The sequence below is a fragment of the Rhipicephalus microplus genome, chromosome X, assembly GCF_043290135.1.
Source record: "Rhipicephalus microplus isolate Deutch F79 chromosome X, USDA_Rmic, whole genome shotgun sequence".
Lineage (NCBI taxonomy): Eukaryota > Metazoa > Arthropoda > Arachnida > Ixodida > Ixodidae > Rhipicephalus > Rhipicephalus microplus.
The window spans coordinates 357246506-357260438 of record NC_134710.1 but is presented as its reverse complement, the minus strand read 5'-3'; the positions used below and the strand labels follow the sequence as shown (position 1 = coordinate 357260438).

Sequence of the window (13933 nt, the reverse complement as noted above, 5' to 3'; positions counted from 1 at the left end):
GCCTGGCGGAAAATAAACAAAAACAATGTGTGAACTTGGAACAAAAAGTTCATCCGATTGGAGTATTTGAGCGGATCAACAGTTCGTCCGGCAAGGCGCAACTGTGAGGACTAACGGTTTCCCGGTAAGGTGTAAATGTTGGGATTAACAGTTGCCCGATAAGGTCCAAATGTGAAGACTAAATGTTAGTCTTTTGAGGTGAAATGTGGGACTAACGGTTACTCACTAAGGTGTAAATGTGAGGACTAAATGTTTGTCCCTTGAGTTCGGCTATGTGAACTAACTGTTAGACCCGGTGCCGTTAGTCCTTAAATGGAGTAATGGTTGTGGCAGCCACATTAGTCCCCGAAAGGACGAACCACACACCCTTTTAACAGCCTTTTGCCTTAGAGTGCACCACACAGCTGCTGATGCACCCCATATGCTGCTCAACGCCCTTCCGGTTGAGCTGCATCATCTTGCTGATTGATTTGTGGGGTTTAACGTCCCAAAACCACCATATGATTATGAGAGACGCCCGCATCATCTTGCTGCCGCACCAACCTCCAGCCTGAAGTCATACGTTCTACCGCAAGAGAAGTTAGAGCCCATAAACAGCCGCGGCAAAACTTGCATAATGCTGCAACCATAATGAAAAATCTGGAGGACTGCGCACCTAGTTCACCACAGGTAAATCAGACGGCGTTTATGCCTTTGTGGACACGCGAGCACACAACCATCTTGGCACCCTGCACATGTATGCTGTTCTGCATGGGCCATGAAAAGTTTTTTCAGAGACCTATTTTGACGCCCCTTCCTGTTAATCTGCAGTGTTCAGTGCACTTCCTGCAGTTCCCAATATCGGTCCTCATGAGCAGCTGACGCTCAAGAGCAAACGGACGAGATCTGAGGCTTCGACAATTACCACAACATTGCCGTCGCACTACGTGCACCGTCACTCGGACCAATAGAGACAATTCGACGTTGAATGTAGCAACACTCACTCTCTCTATTGACACAGTCTATAGGGCCACTTTGCGCGTCAGCGTCTGTCAATGGCCGTGCTAGTGGTGGACGCCCCGATACCATCTAGAGCAGTTTGCGCTGCGCAATCGATGAAACAACTCCAATCCACACCCGTGAACATCTATCATACACCGTGGAACTTGGGTTTGGGATGACGACGTTTTCAACGTACCGCTGAAGCCACCGGTACTTGATGCGTCTAGCTCTGACGCCCCTGTGTGCTCGAGCGTCCTGTATAGGAGCGCAGGGAGCGGTCTCTTTTGTTGACAAGGCCGGGACCATTACATTTCCTGGGTCTGCTGATAACTGCCGATAGGGCATCTGATAAGACGGCCAATAGCACATCTCATAGGAAGTCTATGGCTTTTAATGTCGAGTGTGGCAGTTTAAAAAAAAAAAACTGCATGCAGGCCTGCTTTTGGGTTACATATCTTTTCAAACTTGAAAATGAGCGTGAGGTGCCGTTTCACAGTATTCGTTCTTACCTCTGATATTGGTTGCTCTGCCATCTTTCGTGGTGCTGAAAAACGAGAAAAGAAAGAAAAAGCTGCGTGTTAGTTTTGTTATAAAAAATGGAAAAGAGGCAAAGTAGGCAAAAACGTGTGTGTAGGCTTTAGACCGAAACTTAATGTTGCGTTATCGAAAAAGCATTGTAGCCCAGATATTAAACGTAATTCTGAACAGATTGCCAGCCTTAACCTCTTCCTTTGCAGCAGCATTAGCACTCAAGCTTGACGGAAAACTTAATTTTATGGGCGAGTGACCCAGCGCCTGTTGGAGGACAACTATTGTGGAATTACCTGTAGATAACATTCAGTGAAAATTTAGTTTCGTTGGGAAGACAACAGGCTGACACGTTGCATGAATAGTTTAACGCGCGACATTGCCTTAACGTGTGAGAATATAATCAACCGTTTGACGAACATTTGTTTGGCGAGGAACATCACTAGAGAGTGTACGTATTCGTACCAGGTCTGAGTGAGTCAATCTGAACATTTATGGCAAAGTTGACTTAGGGTGCCCATTTTCACTAATACAATGAATGCTTCGCTTTACCGGTGTAGCGTAGCTTAGTGCACAGCGCTGCAATCACAAAGGATATAGTGACGTGCGGGATCCGCTCTGCCGGTACTCCCTGTGCTTTTGTGGATTACGATGCACTCATGTTTTTACGCATGTCTCTCATAGGCGGTACGCGTTCGCTTTGCTGCATTACAATAAAATACAATGTACAGGGCTTCACTGTCTCAGAATGTGCTCTGGAACGGCATCCTTAGGACCGAGCGAATGGTGCCTACCGGTGACACGTGTTTTGAGATGCATTAAATTAGGGTAAGCGTAGCCGCCAATGGTGCACGCACAAATGTACCCTATCCCAACCACCCAAGCGCCACCCGAACAGTCCGGAGCGCGCCGCTTCAGTTTTTTAATTTAGGGTGTGGAGTTCTGTACGTTCGTCAGTGCGCTAGCTGCAGGTGTAGGTGACGTAATCTGTTCCAGAAGTACCACGGCATCTCCATTTCCAATATTTTTTGCTCATTGGAATAAACGCAGGAAAACACGCATATGGTTAATTCTTCACGGCAATGCGTTCGGCGACCTTTAAAATTATCCGCGCCTTCATTTTCTCGAATAGATATTTATATGAAACATCTCGAAAAAAATTAGATCGCGAACGAGTTGGACACAGGTAACGAAGTACGAATATTGTATTTAGTAAATATTGTTGTATCCATTAGTCGTTGCCCCGGACGCCATCACATCACCAAGATCGGCTGGATACACACGCCTCCAGGGTACAGTGTACTAGAAGCTGGTACATCGTACCGCTAGGGAGAAGTGACGACCGCACTAGATAACCACGCACTCGTATATGCTACACTATAACTGCACCTTAAAAACAATAGGCGTTTAAAAATTAAGCTGCGGCGCTCGAACTACGGCGTTCCTTAGAACCTACTGAAGTTCTCGAACGTTAAAATTGATACTTTAAGTACGGTGCATGATAGAGCCCACCCAGCGTTCTCGGCGAGGCTGGTGCCAGTGCTGCGGGTTTGCGGGGGATGATCAGCGGCAGCAGAACAGACGCTCTTGTCAAACGAACTGCTGATGAAGCTGTCCATGACGCCGTCCTCGTCGAAGTCATCGGTGGAACACCCGGTCGAAGCATCGGCAGTGGCGGTCCGTTGCGCACGTGACCCACCGGTTCGGCTGGCATGCGACCGGTCACTGTCGGTGTGCGAGGGCCCAGGCCGCGACAACGTTTCGACGCACGTCCCCGAACAGCGTTTGAATGTAAACCTGAAAAGAAAGGTTAAAACACGAGGTGAAATGAAAATAGAGTGTGAAAAAAGGTCAACTTTCCGCAAAGGCAAAGCAATGAACGCGAGAGCAACAAATGGGAAGGGGACGTGCAGAATGGAGAGCAGATCAAAACGCGCCCGACGTTTTTGGCGCACAAATTATGCATGAAACGTACATACAGGTACAAATGAATGCGAATAAGCGCCTCAGTTATTACTTCGCTGTGTCTAAAAAGCGCGCCCTTTGTTTAAACCGAGACTGGGCAATCATTGCAGTGACCTTTGTGAGCCTGGTAACTACAACAGGATCATTCCACTAAAAGCCCAAGGTTCGCCAAGATGTACGATCCCCCCACCAGATAAGAGCGTGCAAGTTAGCGTCTTCCCACCTCCTCCTCGCGGGGCAAAGTGCGTGTGGAAGGTGGTAGCGCGAGCCGCCACGTCGTGACAATGTGGCACGCGCTCTCGTTGAGCCATCTTGCTGGTAATGCTGAAAGGGAGTTCCCCCGAGATACCCGTCACCAGCGATAAGTGGTAGATATGAATAGCTTGCCATTTGAACGTTGAAGGAGGGGGCTCCTTCGTAGCTCGGCGGTTAACGCCTCGCACTCTCACTTCAGAAGCTCCACGTTCGATTCCGCGCACCAGAGTCGTTTTGTGGAATGTTTTTGTTTTTTTTGCGTTTTCATATTTTATATATATATATATATATATATATATATATATATATATATATATATATATATACGGTGAGTGACGGCGACGCCGACACCAGCGGCAAAATCCAGTAGAGCGTGTCCATATCAGTGCATTCGCAATAAAACTGAACGTGTTATGTTTGCTTGACATACCGCATATTTGGGATGCAGTTTTTAGATGCGAAACAGCTCTTTGACTAGTCTCTGTAACGCTGTCTCTCCATACGAGTGGCGTCACGCTCCCGTCTCTCCCTCGCCTGCCATGCGCTCGCTACGTTACGGCGACCGCCGCTCGCAATACTGCCACCTCGTCGGTTCACGTGATAAACCTGACGCGCGTCTAACGTACGCGCTGAAACATGTATGTACGTGTCACCTATCTCCCGCGCCAGCCTCTCCCCCGCTCCCAACGAGCGAGCGCTCATCGAGTGGAAGCCCTCTTTTGGCTCGTTTATTTGCGATGGAGAGAACGTCGAAAGACGATGCTCCTTCGTCCGCTGAAACATCTACCGATCAGATTACGCGTAACCTGTCGTGGCCGACATTGCGAGCGTTAGCGAAGCCGAGCACGTTCACGAATTACGAAGTCGTTTATTCGAGTAAACGCTCCACGGAGTTTCGCTTAAAACCGTTCTTCCAGCACCCGCGTCGACGCTTGTTTCAACCCGGTCAACACCGTGCGTACCCCTGCTGCTTCGCATCAGATAAGAGTTCCTTTCGGGGAGATGGTCCAAGTTTTTTAAAGACGATAGACTTTCTCGGGTACCTTCAACACAAAAATTTTGGTCTGTCAGTCCATCTGCCTGTCTGTCTACATTTGTCTGTTTTTCCGCCCTTAACGGTACCCTAAACGGTACCAAAGTGACCAAATGATACTCCAAACAGCCGACCCCATCCGCAGCACCCACCGATATTGCTCAAGGTTCAGCGTTCATGCTTGTGCAATTCTCAATTAAAAAGCGAATATTGTGCATATCTCAGGCACCATAACAACACATCAATAATATGTATATGTATTTTGCTAGAAAAAGCATACATGAGTAATTGTAAGGACCATGGCGTTTATCACACTGCGCTGACCACGCAACGCTTGCACTAAAAGGCAAGTGTTTCCAACGCTTTGCTAAGACGACACGGTGGTGGCACCTACCCGTTGCCTTGCGTTCTACGCCATATCACCTCAGAGACGGGCGTGCACCCCATGTGCTTCATTTTCCAGGATAAATGCCAGGTAGCGCTCATGTCTGACGTGTGACGTGAATTGATACGCTCGTTTGCATCCGCTGCATGCTCGAGTCACTCTAACGCAGCGCCTCCAGAATACCATCCACAATTTTCTTGCGATGAACATCAAATAAACATTTTGGTCACTCTCTCCAGACGCATGACTATCGTCTTTCGACAACATTTGCAGCGTAACATGTAGATACGGGGCCCATTTTTAAAGGTTATGTATCAAAGGGCGCAAATGGAAAAGGTGGGTTAGGGAGAAAGAGGTAAAAACTAATCAGTAATTAGGTTTTGGCAGTTGTTAGCTTTTCAGTTCCAAAAAAGGGCATTGTAATTAAGAGAGGCACCGTAGCAGAGGGCCCCGGAAATTTCGACCAAACAAGGTTTATTAACATTAACTAAAATCTAATCTCGCAAGCCTCTAGCATTTTGCCGCCATAAAAATTTGGGACTTGATCCCACTCAAGTCTCAATTTTTAGTGATTTAGTTATTTATTACATTTATTTATAAACTCTGCGGTCTAACTTGGACCATAGCAGAGTGGCGCAATTCATTAACTAATATGTGGGGTTTAACGTCCCAAAACAACCCTAGATTATGAGAAACGCTGAAGTGGAGGGCTGCGGAATTTTTGACCACCTGGGGTTCTTTAACGTGCACCCAAATATGAGCACACGGGTCTACAGCGTTTTCGCCTCCATCGGAAATGCAACCGTCGCAGACGGGATTCGATCCCTCGAGCCGAACACCTTAGCCACTAGTCCACCGCGGCGAGGCAGGAGAGGGGTAAAAAAAGAAAGCGTACATTTGGGCAAAAAAAGACAATACAACAGTGGCGAAGCAGTCGGAACAGGTTACCGAACACTTCAAATCCAGTGCTCTTCAAACCATACCAAGGATTTTTTGATTACGGCTTCGTTAGACAAGTTATTCCATACGTTTATTATATGAGGAAACAAAGAATATTTAAAAGAATTCACTCATTGCATTAAGGACGCAATTGTGAATGTTGCATTCTAGTTCCTTAACCTATAGAAGAAATTAAGATATGTAATGTGTTAGTTTTGTAATGACCACTGACCGACTGATGAAAACTTCAGTGTACAAAAACAGTTTCTTCCAGTAACCAGAAGTAAATTTTCTTCTTTTATCGATTCGCTGAAAGGGCTGTGTCCAAATGAGTTGTAAATGAATCCTACAGTCTATTTTTTTATTCCTTCTAGTTTCCGACGTTAGATTTAGTGAACAGGTCCCAAATTATTGCGGACTACTCTAGCCCGGGTGGATAACAAACTTGTAGGTAAGCAAGCGTACTTGAGGGGTAGCTATAGCTTGAGTGTGCGCCTTATAAGAAACACTTCCTTAAGGCATTGACTACTACATTATCAATGTGCGTGTTTCAGGAGTGTTCATTTGTGACTAGCATTATTAAGTACTTATAGTGCTCAACCATGAAAACTTGGTCCCCCGAAGATCATGTGAAGGGCAGTGCTTTAGTTTTGTTAGTTATTCTTAAAAAAACATTTTCTTTCGATATGATTGAACATTTGCCCCTGCTAATTTCACCTGATCCTGTACCCAAATCACAATCTTATACAGCACGCAATCATCTGCATACAACCTAATACTCGTTGAAACGTTAACGATGTCGTTTATAAACACTAGAAAAAGCAGAGGCCCGAAACAGACCCCTTGATAACGCCAGAATCAGTTGGTTCACTTTCAGAAGGCACCCTATTGAACGATACAGACTGACAGCGTCTTGAAATGTGCGCGCTAATCCCATTTAACTTTTTTTCGTTCTTTATTACAGAGTTTGAGTTTTTCACTGAAGTAGATGAAAAAACGGAGCGCGAAATTGAATGGCTTATCTAAATTTTGTGCCTATAGAGTCCCTTTCTGTGCAACACACTATATCACCATCTAATATTTATGACAAAGCAGCAGTATGACAGAGGAGCCAGTGCTGCTTTCATATTTATGAAAGCAGCACGGGCTCTCCACAGTGGCGTCGCGGAGAGCCTGTGCAGAGCTATGCTAATTGCACTTCGAGGTACAACTCACTTCTATGCTATTGATAGCAGGAGAAGCTGGAGTGGGGGATGCAAGCAATAAGGTTTGAAAAGTGATGCATATCTTCAGAGTGCCTTTAGGGTTTCATAAAAAAGGAAAATATTTTTATGTGGCCCACTACATGTGCCAAAGGAAATATTTTTCATTGAAACACGCGAGAAAAAAAAATGCGAAGGAGGAAGTTCACTACCGCTGTAGATGTTTCATTGCTGCATTGCTTCTTACATATATTTCACATAAAAAACATGGCTGTTAATGAACATGATTTGGCTGCTTGCGGAGCAAAGATGCCTTGTTTCATAAAACAAAAGGTGGTGAAGCACTCTTTATAAAGGACGTATTTTGGAAAGCACCGCTTCAAAAGCCATTATGGCCCAAAACCGACACTCCTGCGCAAACGAGAGAGTTCTAGGAGACTAACAACTACTAAGGTGATTCGACAACTCGTTATGTTGCACAGGAAGAAAGAAAAGCTTGTTTTTCAGTAGGCTCGTATAATGGAGTACTAGAGTATGCATAGCCTAGCAAGGAATATTTTTCGATGGTAAGGGGATTTTGAGGCATGCTGTAGCGGAAGGCAATAATAGTGGCACTGAACGGTGGAACTCCCTTCCTCACCCACTCACTCACTCATACACTCACTCAAAATACATTTGAGAGAGCTTACCCTGACTCCGACTTGAAATTTTCTTTAACTGAACTCACTAGGCCTCGTACTCACTGAACTTTTTTTCAGCCTGACTCAGTCGGGCTCACTGCCTGACCTGAGTCATAGTGAGCCTGATTAGTCAACTAATGAGTCCGTTGGGGCAAAATGAGCTTTCCCGATCACGGTGCAAACTCTTTTAACAGCAATATTTTGCATAATCGGTGCTCAACAATACGCCTCTTGATCTTGTAGTTTTAAGTATGAGTTATCAATAGTTATAATTCAGTAAGGACTTATATGAAGAACATCCTGTGAAAGAGCTTGGGGGCACAGGTGTTGGCACACCTTCGTAATTCAGGACTGCAGTGATCAATAAAAACTAGCAGTTGTTTCGTGTACGAATACAACTGATGAGCGAAGCTCCTTGGAAATGGAACGCGAACTACTGCATTCTATGCCGCTGCTGGCATTCACGAAGGTGGTAGGGTCGGGAGCAGGGGGGCAGAGAGTTTGCTGCGCTCGGTGGTTGGAACGACTGAGCGAGTCGATGTGCGGCGCACGTGGCGCAGCGCGAGCCATCTGCCTAGGGTTCCTCGATGCGCGCGCTCCATTAGAGGGTGGAGTCCTCCAAGGGGTGAGTGCCGCTTTTCGATCGGCAGCCGCCATTCGGCTCCCCCCCCCCCCCCCCTCGTCTCGTCGCGGCTGGTTGAGTGAGACACGTGCGCGGCGTTTTCTTGGGCAAAATGCCTGGGTGTTGCGTGCCACAGTGCACAAACCACTCGCGAAATGGCTACAGGATGTTCAGTTTCCCGAAACATCGGAAAACGGGATTCTTGTGGCTTGTAACGATCAAGTGCGAGAAGTGGCAACCTACAACTTAAAGCGGTGTCACACGGGCACTTTTGATCGTGATAAAGCTTGATGTGATGGACTCTCTTACACCAGCTGCAGAATGACGCCAATCACTTGAGAAATTTGTTACTGATCGGGCTTAATTGTGATCACCAGTGCACCGGTTGCAATACACGTTCATTTGCATGCTGTGTACATGCGCATTTAACTCGTTCAATTTGGATCGCACAAAATGCGTTGTTCTCAATCGCTTCTTGTACACAAGCTGCAATTGCTCTAAGATGTGCGCATACACTGTGCGCTTGTTGCTGCCGGCGCCTTCAACTATTTCTTTTTAAGCTCTTTACGCTGGGGGTCGCGTGTCGTCGTAGTCAGTTGCATCTCGTTGCATGTCAATTAAAACGGTGTCACAGCATATCCACGGAGTGAATGATGATGAGTGGGCCGAAGCGTCCATCAGTCCGTCCGTGCTTACCTGCGTGCGTCTGTCCATGCGTCCGTTCATTCGTCCATCCATGCATTTGTTCGTGCGTTGGTCCGTCTGTGCGTCCGTCCGTGCCGCCGTTCCTAACGCTTACGACATGAAATGCGCTTGAAAGCGTGTATGCGTCAGCAAGTTTTTGCACATGCCGAACTCTAGTTATGAAAATGATGACTCACAGTACCTGGTTGACACAATTTCCCAAGAGAATATAGAGTGTCGTGGAAAGGCTGAAAAGGAAATTGATGATGGGAAAAATCTCTTCATTGAGGCGTGGACCTCAATAGAATTCAGCATTTCGCACCATATAGGTGGAATTCTTGTGTAAAGAATCTTGAAGAAAACGGACTGTGGACAGTGCAAGGCTGCAATGAAGGGCTCGGCGAGCCACGAACCCGCATATTTAACTGCACCGAATGAGTATGTTCAGGATGGCGAGAACTTGTGTTATTCGAGCGGTGAAGTTATGAGCTCGCTCATATTCTGTGAAGAGTACTTGAAAGAAATTACGTCTTGAGCAAATAACCTGTTCACCCTGATGACCCCTCTCAAAGCTGTAGCTAAATATGCAATCAAAAGGGGGGAATGCAGCGTGCAGCATGCCAGCAATAGAAGGATTCTCTGGAAAAAAATCTTGATATCAAGTTATGCACGAGTAGAGCTGTGCATTCACCTGCACCAGCTCAAAAGAACAAGAAACAGCAGAAGTGGAAGCAAGATACGTGCTGCGGTTAACTTGCGGTACGTTACAACGCTTGTTTTTTGAAGTATAATAAAGTTATCGTCCAAATAAAGCTGTGGCATCCACGATTGCTGAGTAATAAATGCAATTTGCTTGCTCATTGTTGTAAAGCAGTTTGGTCGCTTCATTTTATTGATATCAATAAACGCTTAAAAATTGCTAATTTACAATATATTACTATTGAAAATACGCTAAACCTGGTTTCAAAGTCAATGTCTGCGTTCGAGCCATGATATAATGCCATAAAGTCCACATGTGAATCACATGATACGTATAAGTTTTCAACAATTTTTGCCAATTTTCTGTTTGCAGTAAGGTATAAGATATGAAAACAACGTAAAATATATTGTGAGTTGCAGGGTGTGGTCTGTAAATGAGGTAGATATTGAATAATTGAAGAACAATATATGAAAATATGGTACGCAATCACAGATTTAGGGGCGAAGCTTCTAAAGCCGTGGGTTTGTTTATGCATATCTGTGACCGGTTTGTAACCACCTAGTTGTATGACTCACTCAGCATGTGGCGCTAGTATGAGTGACAGACACACGGTTGGACAGACATACAGATGCACAGACGGATGGAAGCAAGAACAGGCGTACGGACGTACGGTTTGGCCCACTCATCATGAATGATGATGTGTGGAACGAAGCGTTCGTCTCTCCGTGCTATGCTGTGCTCCGTAAATATGCTGGGCGGACGGACGTATGAATAGATGTACCGACGGACGCGTGAATGAAAGCACGGATAAACACTTCGCCCACCACATGACCATACACTCCGTGAATATGCTGTGATTTTTCTCTTTTTTCTTTTCTTCCAGCCAGCTGGCAAATGGCAAACTGTTTTTACAGCTTCCATGGAATGCACAAAACACACAGAAACATGGAAAGGTCATGTGATTTAGGTGCGGGTGTTTTACAACCTTAACCTATATAAATAGTTAGCGCCTAGTCCAAAAAGAAGCTAATTGAAGGTGTTAACGCGGCTTGAGTCGATGATATTTTGCTACTGCGAGCAACTCCAGTAGCTAATGTCACTAAAAATGAAGACTAGAGACTAGATATCCAAGACCTTCACACTCCCGATGAAAAAACAAAAATCAGAAACTTTGTATTTCACATATGTTGCTTGAGTATTACACGTTTTGACGCAACAAACTCTGTATGCAGCCGTGGAACGCTCATTGGCTGGCCGTCTTGGCTATAGGGGGTTTGCGGAGAGGGCATCGTAATGGCGAGCTCCGTAGCAGACGACGCGGTTGTCTCCACCCTCCAAAGCGCCGGAGAAAGCGCGGGCATTGAGGAATCCTACACCTGCCGCTGCGTCAGCGCTACGGCTGCGCCAGAAGCGCGTACCTGTTTCACTGGGCGCACTTGCCCGGCGCAGGGACGGCGACTGTGGTGAAGGCAGTGGGCGTGTTTAAGGAGCTACTCTTGTAAAGAATGCCAGGCCTGCGCGAAAAGTGCAGCTACAGTGCGCTAGAGCAGCGCAGGCAGAGCGAAAGCTGCAGAGTCCCAAATCTAGAACCCGTTACAAACTTTCTTGGGGCTACTAAGATGTATACGCTTGCAATGTACGTAATACTCCAATAATCAATTCGGTGACTTATGAAAATGAATTATATGGATGAGCTCTTTGTGGGTATGAAGCGCTCAATGACCATGGTAACGCAGCTTAGACTGTGTGACGCCTGGTTACACAATTCGTATTCTGTGACGAATGGTTGTTATTTCAGCCTTCTACCAAGTTATATTGCACATGTAAATGCGGTGAATACCCGACCGAACGCTTGCGTAGAGTTTTTGTGCACTGGTGTTCGAGCTGTGGCATGACTCTGCTATTAATAAAGAGGGAAATAAAAGACACCTGGCTCAGTGATAGAGCCCTGGGCTGGCACGGAGAGGACCAAGACTCGAAACCCGTTCATCCTGCATATTTTTTCTCTATTTTTTTCGGCACTCTTGTTGGGATCTGGTTACAGGTTTTACTGTACGAGTTGGCGCATAAACGCTAGTTTGTTGAGATGTATAAATCGAATTGAGAACAAACGTAAGCTGATATAACGAACACAGACTGATAGTCACGCTGATAGGCGAGTAGATAGGAGTCAATGGCTCCAGAAACTTCAGCCATCTGGTGTCTTTAACGTGCACAGGCTGTGCGGTGCACCTGGTAATTGAGAACCCAGGGCGAACGTAGATAAGCAACTGGCGGAGTAGATGTGTTTTCCGCCAGATGACGAAGGCTTGTCCTACAGTGACAAAGCAGGAAATAAAGTGAGTGTTTTCTGCCAGTGTATGAAAAAGTACCCAGCAGTAGTAGCGCAAGAGTAGCCGTGTGTTGCCGGAGAAGAATCTTAGTTATTGAAATATGGTTAGTTGATAACGCAAGAGTTTCCTTGAAGAGAAACTTCAGACGCAGCAGGACGACAACCAGCGCTGGACTTTGTGAGTGTTTTACTTGAAGAGAAGCGTTAAAGATTTGTTCCAAGAACTTTTGACTGAATACATTTGACGAATATTTTAGTCAACAATGATTGATTGACATGTCGTGTTTAACGTCCCAAAACCACTATTTGATTATGAGAGACGCCGTAGTGGAAGGCTCCGGAAATTTAGACCACCTGGGGTTTTTTAACCTGCACCCTCATCTGAGCCCACGGGCCTACAACATTTCCGCCTCCATCGGAAATGCAACCGGCGCAGCCGGGATCCAAAACCACGACCTTTGGGTCAGCAGCCGAGTACCCTAGCCAATATACCACCGCGGCGGGGCCATTTTAGTCAACAAGTGTCTTGGTTAGATAATGCATGGAATTGCATTATAGCACGTGTTGTCGTTTGTGCCCGTTGTTTGGCTTCTACTGGATACCTTCTGAGTGGTGTAGTATTGTGTTTGATAATTGTCGAGTTTACACGTTTGTCGCTAATTGTCGAGTTTACACAAGAGCAACTCGTGCACAGAGTCTTTCCCCGCATTGTCTGTCGCCGTCGTGCATCATCGCCGAGTGTCCGCCAATAAACGTCTTAACAATTTGGTGGAGAGTGCTGTGCCCTTCGAACACATTCGGTCCGCATTCGATGCGCTTGGAGCTTAGATCCCGTACCGAACCTTCTACCATGCACCAAGACACCGCTCAGCAAACGCTTCCTTCTGCGACGACGCCATGTCCCGGTGTCCCTCGCATCCGCGACCCTCCTGTCTTCACCGGCGCGGATGGCACCGACGTCGAGGACTGGCTCGCAATATACGAACGCGTGAGCATCCCCAATCATTATGACGAGGCAGGTACACTCGGCAACAAGATTTTCTACCTCGCGGTTGTGGCCGGCATGTAGTACAATAACCAGGCGTCTGATTTTTCGACTTGGTCCGCTTTTAAAACCACCGTCGTCGACGTGTTCAGCCATCCTGCCATTCGTAAGCTGCAAGCCGAACAGCGTTTACGTGAACGAGCACAGCAGACCGGCGAGTCTTTCACAAGTTACATCGAGGACATCCTTGACTTGTGCAAGAAAGTGGTTGCGAACATGTCAGAAGCTCACAAAATCACGCATGTCATAAAAGGTACCGCCTACGATGTCTTCACCATGCTCCTGGCCAAGAACCCTCGCACTGTGGCCGAGGTCGTTACACTGTGCCAAAGTTATGACGAGCTGCGGTGGCAGTGCTTGATGACCCGTCGACCGCCATCACGTAACGCTGATCTCTCGGCCTTTTTAGCAGTTCCTGACCACACAACCTTGTTCGCCGAAATCAAGTCATTCGTGCGTGAGAAAGTTGCCCGCCAGGTCTCTTTACTAGCATTTGCTTCCCCGCAAAACAGCTGCCGAGTACACTTCTGCGTCCCCTCCGCCGAGACATTCAGCAGGAAATCACGGAGGTTGTTCCTGAAT

General features: G+C 46.5%; 1 protein-coding gene across 1 annotated transcript in view; it reads right to left on the bottom strand.

The window, feature by feature from the left end:
- The window catches only part of LOC119161981 (uncharacterized), a 178156-nt gene that overhangs the window by 6021 nt on the left and 158202 nt on the right, over positions 1–13933 (bottom strand). The window contains exons 6-7 of the mRNA XM_037414471.2: positions 3022–3306; positions 1491–1525 (exon numbers count right to left, since the gene is read on the bottom strand). Of these exons, the coding sequence (XP_037270368.2) occupies positions 1491–1525; positions 3022–3306 (320 nt within the window). The remainder of the gene's footprint in view (positions 1–1490; positions 1526–3021; positions 3307–13933) is intronic.